General features: G+C 41.2%; 1 protein-coding gene across 1 annotated transcript; it reads left to right on the top strand.

The window, feature by feature from the left end:
- dbt (dihydrolipoamide branched chain transacylase E2) lies at positions 1-14,889 on the top strand. The gene is made up of 11 exons (XM_088598835.1): positions 1-151; positions 894-1,020; positions 1,144-1,219; positions 4,311-4,492; positions 5,651-5,778; positions 7,893-8,136; positions 8,429-8,595; positions 10,060-10,137; positions 11,085-11,276; positions 11,478-11,549; positions 13,704-14,889. The coding sequence occupies exons 1-11, from the start codon at positions 101-103 to the stop codon at positions 13,869-13,871; spliced, it is 1,485 nt and encodes a 494-aa protein (XP_088454961.1). The 5' UTR covers positions 1-100; the 3' UTR covers positions 13,872-14,889.
- Positions 14,890-14,914: the final 25 nt, after the last annotated feature.

The following is a 14,914-nucleotide window of genomic DNA, read 5'->3' as shown; positions in this document are numbered from 1 at the left end:
CGCAAGCCCCGGCCCCTGAAACGTGCTCTTTGGTTGGCCCTTGCGGAGGGGCGTGATACTAGTCGTCAGTTCCGAGAGAGCCTCGGGTTTGGGGGTAAAAATGGCGGCGGTGACAACGATGAGAGCCTCATTCAGGTTTATGAGAAACTTGGTAAGGTTGCATTCGACTCTAGGCATTTTTAATAGTGGGCAGGTTGCGTGTCTGTTTCTTTCTTAGGCAGACAAGCCGAGTCTCTATCAGCAGTTGCATACTGGTTAATAATGCTCGAGTAGCGCTCAGTCACCTAAGCTGGACAGAACCAATTGCAGCGGAGATATCTCAGCTGTGCTCCCTTATCTGCTTTTTCAGTATCAAAAAGCACAAATCTCATGTTTCTTGAACACGTAAAGACATGTCTCGTAAGACTCGCTGAAAAAAATGTTTTCAACACTTACCAGGTATCCAGTAAAGGAGGTTATATCATCCTTAAGTGTTTTCAAACAACTTTTTTCGACAAAAAAACTAAAACATTGACTGTCTCCTGTAATAAGGTTTTCTCCCGGTTTATGTGTGCATGATAATATCGAACACGGAAATTACTTTGATTTTGGTACCCTTGACTAGTCCCGTGGACCGATTTTAAAATTTGAATTGCTGTTGAGCTGTTATTGGACGTATAATGCCAAAGACCCAGTTATAATTCTGCAATTTCACTCACGGGATCAATAAAGTATCTATCTATAAATGTCCTTGGCGGTCACGCTGGGCACTGCCAGGCGCACGTCTTACCTTGTACACTGAAGAAGTATGACCAGTTCTTCAGCTGATGACTTACTGGTGCACCCACTGGTTTCAGACCACAATACAAATGTCTTAAATGTTTGCATGTATAATTCTAATGTTTGTTTTCTAGCGGTGTGCACACCAGTACAGATCTTGCTGTTCAAAATTTCAGTCTGTTAGACCAGAGTACAAATACAAGTTGCCTCACCTCTCGGTCGCTGTCAGCACGCAGCACCGGTACTTCAGAACCTGCAGTGGTAAGTACCGTTTAAATTTGCTGTTGTTTCTATAGGTGTTATTTAGTCTTCTTGTACATTTTTTTTTCATATTAATACGTGTTTTATTGAGAGATTTCATTCTCTTATCTTCCCCTTGTGCAGTTGTTTCTGGACCAATTGTACAGTTTAAGCTGTCAGATATAGGAGAAGGTATTACAGAGGTCACCGTCAAGGAATGGTAGGTGGATCTTTCTTTGTCTTGCAACTGTTTGCAGCAGCCTCTAAATAGCATTTTTTTCTTTCCTGATTTAAGCAGCAACAGTTATTCATGTAATTACCTGTATTAAGCAATTATCTGTTGGAAATCGTGTGTTTATTAATTTCACTTATCTTATACACAGCAGTTTTTGAGCACTTTTAATCTGAATGTTGTGGGTCTTGTGTTGGTGTGATGAGTGCTGCTGTTTCGGCTCCTCTGCTGTGGCACAGTTGTACACCGTCTAAATCTTTGGGGGGTGACTTTACATCTGTGACTGTCTCAGAATTATTGAATGCTGCACTAATTAGATACTTCTTAAATGAGCGTCGGAGAGTTTGTGAGGCATGTAAAATCAGCATTAGTTGAGTTGAATGGTTTGTGCCAGGCAGTGTTTTTAATATTTTAACATTGGCATCATCTAGATATTCAGGTGGGTAGCTGCGTCAGCATGCGTAGGCTGCAAAGGAACAAGTTTGGCCGTGTGACACCTGAAGAAGGCTCGTCGGCCGAAACGTTGTGTTTTCTTTCTTCTTTTTTTCAGCATGGAATAAACCTATTACTTGTTCCTTATCATCTAGATATTAACAGTTGGCTTGTATGTGGGCATTCGTGTTGATATTTTCACTCCCCTGGCTTGGTGTATACTAGTAAGAAAAGATAGATGCTTCAAGGGGCCTGTCTCAAAGATTAATCCCAGTTTATATCTCATCAACTCTTAGCAGTTAAGAAAGCCTAGGCCTGGTCAGCACTGGCATGGAAGTCGCTTCCCAGTTAATACTCCTTGAATTGCCCCTGAACTGGTTATATATATAGTAGCCAATCACATTGCACTTAGGCAAAAGCCCAAATGAGCATGAGAGCATACAAACACCACACAGATAGGTGCCCCTAAATGGGATTGAGCTCAGGCTCCTGGTGAGGTTGTAGGGTTAATTTCCAAACCAACAATTGTCCAAAACCACTGTACTCAAGGCCTTCTTGAAGGCGTTTTTATGTGTGCAGAATCCATAGCAAGTGTACATTGTGAATCATGAGGGAGCTACCTCCTACCTGTATTTTGGGATCTGGCAAGGTTAAAAAACATTGTATAACTAAGTCACAGTGCTTAAAACATTAACAGTACAAGGACATCAAATGGAGCTTGCTTATCCTCTAAATCAGGAGCATAGTGATCCGGGGTCGGTGGTTGTGGTTATTCTAATATCTAGGGATGTTCTTTTAAATTAGTGCACTTCACGACAAGAAAAGTAAAGAACCCAACACCCCAAAACAGTTCTCACACACAAGAGGTATACCTTTGCACTGTTGTTTTTACTATTGTTCTGTTTCTGTTTTAGTATTGTTTAGTATTGTACAGAACTATTGTTCTGTTTCTATCTTAGTGATGAAAGCCAGCCCCTAGGCCACACCATGTAACCCAGAGACAGCACATCAGTAGTTTAGGAGTGCTCCCTTACAGTAAAACGTCATCTCTTTTCTTATGTAAATTGGATATTGTTGCCATGCACTTGGTAGTTTTATTGTGGTTTGAAATGCCCTCATTATTGCCGGTTCATTATAACCCCAAAATGTAAAATTAGCGTTGCAGTTCCCCTTTAAGCCAATTGTGTCCAATTTTCACTCACAGAGGAGGCCTTGGCCGAAGCCTTGGCTTGCACTTTCATAATCTTATGAATATTGAGTTTGAAATGTTAGTAATGTTTTTATTCTGTTGAAATAAAGACTTTGCAAATCTTCATATATATGTATATAATCTTCATAAGGGAGCATTCCCTTAAGAGCTAGAGATGTAGTTGACAGTGGAGGCATTATGAAGCCATAATATAAACAGTCACCAGATGGCGCTGTGATCAGTAATGTAAATGTATTACTGACTGTCAATACACATTGACTCCCCAGGCCGCCCTTTATTAAAATACATTCTGTTTTCTCTGAAATGTATGCTTCATTATTAGTATTTTCCAAGGCTATCAATGTTTTGGAATAATTTGAGGAGGCAATTATATGATTATTAATCCTTACACATATAGCACTTTTCTGGACACCCTTCTCAAAGAGATTAACGGGTAATGGTGAGTCTCCTCCAACATCACCAATGTGTAGGTCCCACCTGGATGATAAAGTGTGCCAATTTGCTCACCACACATCAGCTGTCATTGTGGAGGACAACAGAATAATGAAGGCAATTCATAGATGGGGATTATTAGTAGACCATGTTTGGTAAAGGCCAGGGGGAAATTTGGCCAGGGTGCCGGGGTTAACTGCCCTGCTCTTTTTGAGAAATGGCCTGGGATTTTTAGCGACCTTGGAGAGTCAGGACCTCAATTCTGTGTCTCACCATAGGGTTAGAGCCTTTTTCACAGTGTAGTTTCCTCATTACTATACTGGGACATTAGGACCCACACAAACCGCAGGGTGAGCACTCCCCACAGGTCCTTCTAGCACCTCTTCCACAGCAGCAACCTTAGCTTTCCCAGTAGGTCTCCAATCCAGGTACTGGCCAGGCTCACAACTGCTTAGCTTCTGGGGGTTGCTAGTTATGAGATGCAGGCTGATATAGCTGCTATATAAGACCATGCTCTCTGAATTTCTGTTATTCAGAGATGGGCTTTTTTCATGTTAAAAGCAGAATGCATGTTTTTTTACTTAGTTATATATTCAAAATCAATTAAAAATAATAACGTTGGACAACTGTCAGAAATGTACATATTTTCATTGAAGTGCTGGGTCAAAATAAAACATTTTAAAGATCTCTAGCTTTGCAAGTCACAAACACAGACTATTATTAAAAACAGTTTATGTTTGTGAATGTAGAGCATGCATTTGAGAGCTGCACTGCTCATCAAAACCTATAAAATAACAGTGACTTATCAAAAAGTCTTGATTATATATATATATCAATGACATTGCTATATTATGTCATAAAGTCACCTGTTTTAAAATAACTGCTAGGGTTATTTGAGGTCCAGAAAAGATGTAAATGGCACATTTGTGGCAACAGTGTTTTATGGGTTCATGGGTCATACTTAATGAAGGAACAATGGAGCAACTCCCATTTGTCTCCCTGCAGGTACGTCAAAGAGGGTGACACGGTATCTCAGTTCGACAGCATATGTGAAGTCCAGAGTGACAAGGCCTCTGTCACCATCACCAGTCGCTACGATGGTGTCATTCGGAAACTCTACTATGATGTGGACTCCATTGCCTATGTTGGCAAGCCACTGGTGGACATCGAAACACAGGATGTGAAGGGTAGGAGTGACCAGCTGGTCTTGTTTTCTGAAGGGAGTAGTAATATTTGAACAGGTATTAATAACACCAGTTTACAATGTCGGCAGAGGTATCAAAGGTTAAACAAGGTTAGAAAAGACAGAAGGAGAGTTGCAGGGCTCAGAAGTGGAGTGGCGGCCCTGTGGCTAAGGATCTGTGCTTGTGGCTGGAAGGTTGCCGGTTCAAATCCCATGGCCGGCAGAGGAATCCTACTCTGTTGGGCCCCTGAGCAAGGCCCTTAACCCCAGCTGCTCCAGGAGCACCGTATAAATAGCTGACCCTGCGCTCTGACCCCAGGCTTCTCTCCCTGTCTGTGTTTCTCATGGAGAGCAAGCTGTGGTATGCGAAAAGAAAAATGCCTAATGCAAGAATTTGTATAGAGCTAATTAAGTGATCTTATCTTATCTCTTATAAGCACTTATATTCAACTCACTTCAGGTGAGTTAACACTCAGTTCCAAACATAAAATCTGAAATCTGTTGTCTCTGCAACTCCTGGGAGCTTTCGGAGTTTATTGAATGGTGATTTATTGAAAACAGTTGCTGAAGTTCTTCCACAGTCACTCCATCTGTAATTAATGGTAATTCGAGAGTTGGGCTTGGCTTTTTTGTTCAGATGTCTCCTGGCATTCTAAATCCCAACGAAATCTGGATCGGAATGAGACTTCAAATTTTGTATAAATTCCTCTGGGTGCCCCCTGTGGGTGTCTGTTATGGTTCAGTAAATGAAGGAAGGGGATGGAACAGGGGACAGTGTGTGGTGTGGAAGCCAAATACATCTTCAGGTTCTTGGATTTCATTCCGGCCTCAGGTGTCTGTCTGAGTGGGGTTTGCCTGAATGTGAAGTTTGTAACCCCTCAGCTACACCACTTTCACCTCTGCACTGCTCAATACATACCTGATAATGTCAGACATTGATTGCATGTGAAAGGAAACATTTGGTAACAGTTAGATTTTTTGGTTGATTGGTGGGCTTCAGATCTGGAACCCTTACTGTCCAGTTTTATTTGGAGTCAGTGCAGCCAAGTGACAAAAAGAATGTCTAGTTTCTAGGCGAGTTGACGCACGCTCTCTCCCCCTTTCTCTCTAAACCTTACCCGTTTGTCTCCCAATCTCCCTCTCTGTCTCCCTGCCATTGCAGAAGGAGCTCTGGAGGAGGATGTAGTGGAGGCCCCAGCAGTATCTCATGACGAACACACACACCAGGAAATCAAGGGCCAGAAGACCCAGGCCACCCCTGCAGTGCGGCGCCTTGCCATGGAAAACAATGTAGGCCAACAGCACGAGACACCAAGGGGTTACGTGACATTACTGTGAGACCACTGATTTTTAGTTTTGTACCAAATAATTGCAGAATTATACAAGTTGGATTTCTACAAAGACAAATATGTACATGGTTTACATGCAATATGGTGTGTTTGGGTAGTGATTTATCTGTTTTTCATACTGGGTTTATTCTAATGATGAAGTCAGGTGCCAAAAATGGACTACAGTTTAAAGTGGAGCTTCAGTGCTATTTTAATATTTCAGGGGTTAAAAAGAATCGACATTAAGGTGTGCATTTCAAACCACAATGAAAGTAAAATGTACATAATAACATGCAAAACTCCAATTTACTTGAAAAAATAAGCTAAATTTCCAGGTATGTATAGCGCTTTATTCTGCGATTCAGAACGAGGCAAGAAACATTGTAAATAAGTAGGCTTGTGAATATCTCTCTGTTAATCCAGCAGTAATATTGCTCTTGACTTCAAGACGGTTTTGCCTACAAATACTGCTTGCTTGTTAACTCTGCGTGCAGATCACTTGGAACAGTTCTGCGGTGAAATGTCTGTTGCACAACTTGTACATTACATTACATTGGTCATTACAGTGACTAATGAGCAAGAAGGGCCACATCATGTCAAAATTTGTACAAACTCTTGCCCTTGCCCGTGGTATGACCAGGGGTTTCCGACAGTATGGTGACTATCCAGTACTCTCACAAAGTTCACGATTTTGTGCTTAATTCCGAATTTGAAAATGTTGCGATATTGTCCGTTAATTTATTTTGTTACTGAGATTTAATAACCAGTCTGAGAATCTGGGAGTGCATTTCCCCTTTAATCTTTGATTAAAAAATGTTATGGTTAAGACATACAAGCATGAAGACTTTAATGTGAAGAGCTATCTTACCCTCTTGCCAGGTGATTCAGTTTGCACAGTTTTGTTTTATCTGTGTATTCTCTCCTAAGGAGACCATTTCGATTGTCAGTTTGTGCAGCTTTAATATTCGTGGTCATGCAAGCATTTAGTAGACTTTAGTAGCTCTTTTTATTCTTGGTGACGGATACGGTCTTTCTGCACTGAGAAGAAAATGAAGTGAGTGCTTGTTTTTCTCTTAACCCTTGTTGAAATGGGTGGTTCTTGTTAGTGATCTGCTGGACCTCTTACTGTTAGCTTGGAGAAGTCTAGCAGAAGTACGGCCCACCAGCCCTGCTGCTGGTGAATGGAGGGAAGGTACAGCTCAGCTGAGGGCCAGTCTGTTTCTCTCTGAGAGGAGGGTGGCTGCAGTGTAGTTTTGAGGCAAAGGGTTATAAGACGCACAACTGCTAGTCAGCAACGGTGGGCGTAGCTGTGACAGATGACACTCCTCTGCAAGGCTAATTAAGCACAAGAGGGGCTCAATATTTAGCGTGCCAGCTCTGTTGCTATGGGTGCCCGGGGGTAGGGTGGCTTTTGAACTGCTCCCATCGATCAGCAGGATCCCAAGTTCCTAGGAGGAGCCAGGCAATAAGCCCTGGAATGCTCTTCATGGAAGCAGTGTTTTTTTACCCTGGTTGGCTCCTCCCACCACAGGGAAATGTCACAAACAGCTTCTCATTGTGCAGGAGCCACATGCTGAGCATTCCTGTGAGACTTATCTACAGGTTGTCAAAAGAGACTTGATTATAATTAATGTAGTGTACAATGTGCTCCAAAAGTATTGGCACAGCAAAATCAAACCTTTACCATCTTTGATTTGTATTTGTGATCATGAGATTAATATGAATAAAATGTAAAATATGCTTGGGTCTGTGCAGTGAAAAGGTCCCTGTGCTGATGTGTGTTTCAGTTATCTTTTCTTCATAGATGACTTGGGACCCTGCAGAAAGAGTAGATGAAATGTGAATAATTTTAAACTATTTGAAATGATTTCTGAGTGTTTATATTCTGTGTGTTAAAGTGTGATTTCTAAGCATGTAAGGCTCTGAGAAAGAAGAAGAGTTCATGAGTTTGAATCTGTGCAGTTTGTTGGTGAGAAAAGCTGAGTCTTCCTCCAGCCCAGTGGCAGTCTTAGGTGAAAGAGGGGTGGATGAGGACTTCGTCAGATTTTCAAATGTCCTGGTTTGTTTCTTCCTCAGATCAAGCTGAGTGAAGTGGTGGGTACAGGGAAGGATGGCCGCATCCTGAAAGAAGACATCCTTAACTACCTGTCCAAGCAGACTGGTGCTATCCTGCCTCTGTCCCCTTCCCCTGAAATCATTCCACCTCCACCCAAACCACAGGCTGCTCCCACCAGGCCCAAAGACACCACACCCAGTGTGCACCAACAGGTGTCCCCAAAGCCTGTGTTCACAGGCAAGGATCGCACAGAGCCCCTCAAAGGTCAGTCCTATAGGCAGGAACAAGTCTCATTCTGCCTGAACAGAGGGGCTGCAGGCTGCACTAGGCCAGTTATTACATTCATCATCAGCTGTCTGGCCAATGCCTTCCCTGAAATGTGTTTCTGCTATTCTGAAGATCTTCAAACCACAGAAACATGCTGAATGCACACTTGCAGTCCCCAGTTGAGAATGTGGCTCAGCTGAAGGCTGTTCTTTTGTATGTAATGTAAGTGTAAATGATTAAAGAGCTCTGTGCATGTCTGTCCCAAATGTATACATTGTCTGTGTTGCAGGTTTTCATAAAGCAATGGTGAAAACCATGAGTGCTGCCTTGAAGATCCCCCACTTTGGTTATTGCGATGAGGTGGACCTGAGCCAGCTGGTGAAGTTGCGGTTGGAGCTGAAGGCTGTGTCAGAGTCGCGTGGGGTGAAGCTCAGCTACATGCCCTTCTTTATCAAGGTAACGGAAATAGCTGGGACCCCCAGCAGGTTTACTCCGTCAGCCCATCTAACTTATTTGATAGTCAGTAGCTAATTAATCCAAGGACCTCATCCAACTGTTTCTTTACAGCAGGCAGGGTCTTGGCTTTAATAACATGGCTGGGTAGCTTGTCCCCACAGCTCTTCATTTAAAGAAGTACCTCCTGTTCTCAGTTTAGGAGGGAAAGGAAATTTGAACCCAACAAATAAGATTCATTTCACTGTCTCAGTGCTTTTCATTGCATCTTGAGAAACTTAGATTGCAAAAGGTATATGTTTGATTTTTTATTCAATTCTGATACACAGCTTCGTTTTAAAGAAGCCTCACTTTTAATGTATTAGCACATATTACATGTCAACAGATATCAGGAGCTCTATAGAATCCTTATTAATGTGATTATGGTTGTGTAACATTCGTAGTAGTGTAATCAGTATTAATGTTTTTTTTCTAGATTGTATACTTTTACTTACATGCAGTTTATACTTTTTGACCAGTCAGTCACATCATAGCTGTAAATTCCACTCCTGAACATTAGAACATCCTGACTTTCCACTTAGTAGATGTAAGAATAGAAGGACACAATCTGGAATTTCTGATGTGTGCTTTTTAGTTGTGGACATATTATAAGAAGTATGTTCTAGTGTTTTCAATCATTTTTGCATTTAAAATAGTTTTAAAAAGGGTAAAGTTACAAATACATTTTCTTAAAGTGCCTTACTGCTTTACAGTAGCTTATAACAGCTACTGTAAAATAGTTTTTTAATACTGTAAATATTTGACAACACCACAAAATGTAGACAGCAGGAACAATAAATGTTATGGAACAATAAATATGTAGTAGTGACAAAAAAAAAACATGGTAAACCATGCAAAACGTGTGTAGTGCAGATGAGTATTGAGGCACTGCAGATAGCTGTTGCGGATGCATACTGCAGTGGGATAGAAGCTGTTCTTGAGTTTAGTGGTCCTTGCTTTAATAGTGCGGTACTGCTTGCCAGAGTGCAGGGGGGAGAACGGTTTGTGGCCGGGATGGTTGGGATCCTGAATGATGGATTGGGCTTTATTGCGACAGCAGATGGTGTGGATCTCACGGATTGATGGTAAATCACATCCTATAACCCTCTGTGCCATTGCCATAACCGTCTGTAGTGCATCTTTAATGTGGATTCATGTGGAAAAAAGACAAACTCTGCATTAATTAACCTGTGTTTGTAAATAAATGTTACTATATTATGCTGACAGTAGATTTAAGATTTTTTCTTCAGGCTTAGCATGTGAAAATTTTGGCAGTACTTCTCAGAGATGTCTGATCAGTTTCCCATTCAGAGTTTGTCAGGCTGTACAAGACTTGAAAATAATCGGGCTCGTGAAATCACTTAAGGCCAGGAGCCCAGATTACAGTTTCCATGGTTTACTGTGATTCACTGTCTTCTTTTCTATCAGGCAGCATCTCTGGGATTACTCCACTTCCCCATCCTCAATGCCTCAGTGGATGACAATTGTCAAAACATCACTTACAAGGTAAGTGTAGGGGTGTCAGTCTCTTTGTCCAGGCTAAATTCCACTCGGATCATACTCAGTATGGCCTGCCCAACATTTTCCCTTAACTGGCAGAGCAGTCTTTTCACTTCTCCACCTGGTCTGCTGTGTACTGGAGCTGCTGATTAAATCTGATTTGTGTACCTCTGTTCATTTTTAGTAATCACCTGTGTTGACTTTGTCAGTGCCTGAGAGGATTTTGGTAACTGTACTTGACTTATTTCCCCTCAAATTCTTCTCTGTTCTAAAAAAGTTCAGTTTGTTTAGCCCGTCAGTAAAGGAAGTCCTCTTAAACCCCAAAAGCTATCTGGGTGTTTTTCTCTGAATTGATGTCAGAGCAGCAGTATCTTTTTTAAAACTACACCTTTAATTATAGATCTTTACTTTTTTAGTGCCTCCTCACATTATCTATTAGATGTAAGTGATGTGTCATCCTTAACACCTAAGTATTTTTCATAAGCATCCTCTTCTATCTTGGCATTTTACGTTTTGTATTTATATTTCATTTTTACTACCTACATGCATTACCCTGCATTTGTCTAAATTAACATAATCTTCTAGGTGTTTACCCACATTTGACCCCTTTTTAATTGTATTTCCTGCTTCAGCGTTTACCAGTCCTCCTAATTAGGTATCATTGGCCAACTTGACTAGTATACTAACTTTAGGAGAATCTAGATCACTGAAATAAATGAGGAAGAACAGTGGTCCTAGTATATTCACTACATATAATGAATATTCACTGCAGGTGGAGGCAGCACTTCAGTAGTAGGTCCTCTCCTAAATTGCTCCACAAATGTGAAAAAAAATATTTATTATATATAGTAAGATAAAACTGCAACTGTGAGCTCGGGAGGAGCTGGACTGAGCTGGAGTGGATGAGAAATACAGAATGTTTGACTGCACTTTTTCTTGTTTGGGGGGGTTAGGCAGCTCACAACATTGGCCTGGCCATGGACACACAACAAGGCCTTATTGTGCCCAATGTGAAGAACGTGCAGGTTCTGAGCATCTATGAGATCACTGCTGAATTGAACCGCCTGCAGACGCTGGGGGCCACAGGCCAGCTGGGGGCTAGTGACCTGACCGGGGGAACCTTCACCCTCTCCAACATTGGATCAGTAAGTGTCCTCTGTGTTTGATCCGTTCAATGAAAGCAAAGATGTTTCATTTAAATAGGCAATCATGATACTTATCACTTCCTCAATATCAGCATTGTTCTCTATTTATTCACTTAAGATATGATTGTGCTCATTACAGCGTAGTTACGTTAAATTAAGGCTGTGAGTAGTTATCACTGTGTCCTTTGTCTTGTTTTCCAGATTGGAGGAACATATGCCAAGCCAGTCATCCTGCCCCCTGAGGTGGCGATTGGGGCTCTAGGGAAGATACAGGTTTGTACACAGCTAACTCCTCACTGAACAGTGAAATGCACACAATACAGAGGAGAAAATGTCCTGTTCTCATGGATGTAATGTAGCTTTTCTTCATTCCTGTACCCGATGTGAAACAGGTCACTTATCTGATATGGAGCGCCTTTGTTCAAAAGATGTTTAATTGACTGCTGAAAATCACATAAACTGTGACAAGTGTAGTTTTTCAAGTTATATTGAATGCCTTTTTATAATAACGTTTTTCTTGTGATCTCCTCAGAGAGGAATTAGTCAAGATAAAAGTCACATTTTCAAATGAGAAAGTCACTGGCTTGGACCAAGTTCCACCCCTGATCAAACCAAAGCATCCAAGTACCACCTACAAGTCACCTTCTCATAGGAACCACAGAAAATCTCTATGACCAACATGAGCGTGTGTGCACACACACTCACACACACGTATAATAAATATAATAATCAACTTTATTTGATATAGCACCTTTAAAGGTGGCTTCTCAAAGCGCTTTACAGAATGACAACAGGAAAAACAATTAAAAAGCACCATTTCGGTGAGAGGGGTGAGCCTGTTTAGTCAAGCAAAACAGATGTAAATTCATTGGTTGAGCCTTGATACAATTCACAACAGAGTCTAACAGATTTAAAATCAGGCATTTTCTTGACGGCAAAGGCCTCGCGGTGGATACTGCAGTGCGTCCACTTCATATCTAGAGCAAACTCTCTAATTCCTGCAACTACACCGCTGTGTTGACTTGTCATCGCTCTAGCACTGTCTGTACAAACTCTGACGCATTTTATCCATTCGGTGCCATTCTCTTCGATAAATTCATTCAGAAGCTGAAATATGTGCTCTCCTGTAGTTCTTGTTGGTAGTGGCTTACAGAACAGAAAGTCCTCATGGGATATACCCTCAAACTCGTATCTAATGTAAACAAGCAAATTGGCCAAATCAAAGGCATCTACAGACTCATCTAATTGCAGTGAAAAGCATCTGTTCATCTAAATGCGCTCTATCAGTGTACTTTTGACATCTGCTATATCAATAATTCTACGAGTGACTGTGTCGTTCGAAGGGGGCAGCAGGTTGAGCTATTTAGCAGCTTTTTCTCCACACATAATAAGTGTATGCTCTTTTGTCAATGGTAAACAAAGTTCTTACAATCCGCAAGCTTGCATTTTCCTTGTTTCCGTTTCAGGAGTCCATCTCAGAAGTTAAAAGAAATCTTAATTTCATGCGCATGGGAGCGAAACACAGAGTGTATTTTTCTAAAATTAACCTAGAACAGTCCTTAAATATTTTTCTGTTATCTATCATGCTTTTATGTGTTCACAAGATTGCCAGTGTTCTAAAACCATGCACATTCTCCTACCTCCCTATTTGCTGGAGATAACTTTTTAAAATACAATTGCCTACTTATGTTCGTAGCACGCATTCCTATACAGTGGTATAGAATAACAAAGTAGCTATTGTGTCCACTCAAGTATTAGCGTGCGCTGTATCGTAGTATGTAGGCTGCGTATTTGACACATAAACTACTTTTATTAAAGTAGTAAATATGCAAACCTGTCCCAATTTTTCAGCACACATAACAATTTTCCACGGTCATCTGATGTACCACCTGGGGGCGCTCCATAGTACCATAGTTTGAGAACCGTAGGGCTAGAGTATGTATTCAGCAGTTTGCCAAATCCAGTTGTTTTAGTGCCATGTAGACTGAGCTTGTTGTGACTGGATAGAACCCATATGTAAGCAGAAGTTCTTGTTGTTCAACAAACAGTTAATTCTGTAAATGCAAACATCTTTTTAGCCATTCTGGCCTGTGATTGTATCCCCAAGTTTTGGACAACCTTCTCTGGACCAGGAGAGACAGAGATCCCACAAGGCCAACACGACAGTAGATACACAAGAAGAATACAGTTCAGTATATTTATAGTTGAAGTTTATACAGTACAAGTCAATATGGTGGCATCATAAATGTTCAGAGTCATTATAAGGAATGGTTTGTACTAAAAGGAGCTACAAAGGTTAAGGATGAGCTACACCCAATATGAATGTGTTTAGTTCATCTGTGAACAGGAAGAGTGTTTGAATTTTTTGGATTGTGGGTTTGTCATTGTGATGTGACCTGTTTTTGTCTTGTCTGTGCTTGTGTTCAGATCCTGCCCAGGTTCAGTGCCCAAGGGGAGGTGGTGAAAGCCCACATCATGAATGTGAGCTGGTCAGCTGATCATAGGATCATCGATGGAGCCACAATGTGCCGCTTCTCCAATCTCTGGAAGTCCTACTTGGAAAATCCAGCTTCTATGCTCATGGACCTGAAGTGAACCAGAACAGAGCCTCCTTTGTTCTGAATCCTCCTCTGTCAGTGTAGTGATGGTGTAACTGACATGGTTGCTACAGTACATATGCTACGTTAATCCCCCCGCTATTCTCTTGTAGTTATGGACCATAGAGCACAAGTACACTGAAAGGAACAGTAACATCCTCATTTCATGGACTAAAGTGTAACAGCAGTCTGCTGCATGTTCATGTTTAGAAAGTGCACAGCCTTAAAGAATGAGGTGGTTATAAAACTGCTCCACTATGACAATTGTAAGTTGACATTAGAAATACAGAGCTTCTACCTGATATTTTTATTAGATCCTAATACCTTCAAAGGGCTGTTTTAAGTACAAGGCTGTTTTTTAAATGCTGATTTTCGTTCTGTCAGTGAAGTGTGCCATGGCAGAGTAATCCCTTTTAAAACTGGTTCATCCTGTGTACTTCAACTCGGGTGTGCTAAGGCTGAAGACTGCCAGAATTTTTAGGTCTCTCTGTTTCATCACCTGCCATGTATCTGTGAAAAAGGTCAAATTGGTTCAAAGATACTATAGCTAAGAGCACAAATTGAACAAAAACCAGCTAGCCTTGTGGGCCTGAAGGAGTGAGTTTGGAGCTGATTGATTTTAAGGCTGTAGATTGTCAGGGCAATAGTATATCACTTGCTGTAACAGCTCTGCTTCTCTGTGGTTTTGTAATCACCTCTTCCCACTCTAAAGGTGCTTCTGGGTGTTACTGAACAGTGTTATACTGTAGATAAATCTTGAAATCTCTGTGACTGTCCATGTCAGGATAGGTCAGTGTGTTTGAAGGAAAATCTGATCAACAGTGCATTTAGTATCTAGATTATTGGGTAATAAAGGGTGTTTTATGTTTTAAAAGGGAGCAAGGTTATGCTTCGTACAGAGACACTTACAGAGCTTGTAATATTTAAAGACTACAGTTCCATTTCTCCTCACAAAGCAATGTTTGCTGGTGTTAGCCTAAGAGAATGGTTTTAATAAACGGATGTTGTGTGGGTGATTGCCTGAGTTTTGTTTTTCATGCA

This window comes from Lepisosteus platostomus, chromosome 11 (genome assembly GCF_059453375.1).
Source record: "Lepisosteus platostomus isolate fLepPlt1 chromosome 11, fLepPlt1.hap1, whole genome shotgun sequence".
NCBI classification, from domain to species: Eukaryota; Metazoa; Chordata; class Actinopteri; order Semionotiformes; family Lepisosteidae; genus Lepisosteus; species Lepisosteus platostomus.
The sequence above is the reverse complement of the archived record's forward strand: the minus strand, read 5'-3'. Positions and strand labels throughout refer to the sequence as shown.

Coding starts and splice junctions, on each gene's coding strand:
- dbt (XM_088598835.1), top strand. CDS start 101: ATGGCGGCGGTGACAACGATGAGAGCCTCATTCAGGTTTATGAGAAAC. Junction 152..893: donor TCAGGTTTATGAGAAACTTG/GTAAGGTTGCAT, acceptor TTTGTTTTCTAG/CGGTGTGCACACCAGTACAG. Junction 8,137..8,428: donor TCGCACAGAGCCCCTCAAAG/GTCAGTCCTATA, acceptor TCTGTGTTGCAG/GTTTTCATAAAGCAATGGTG.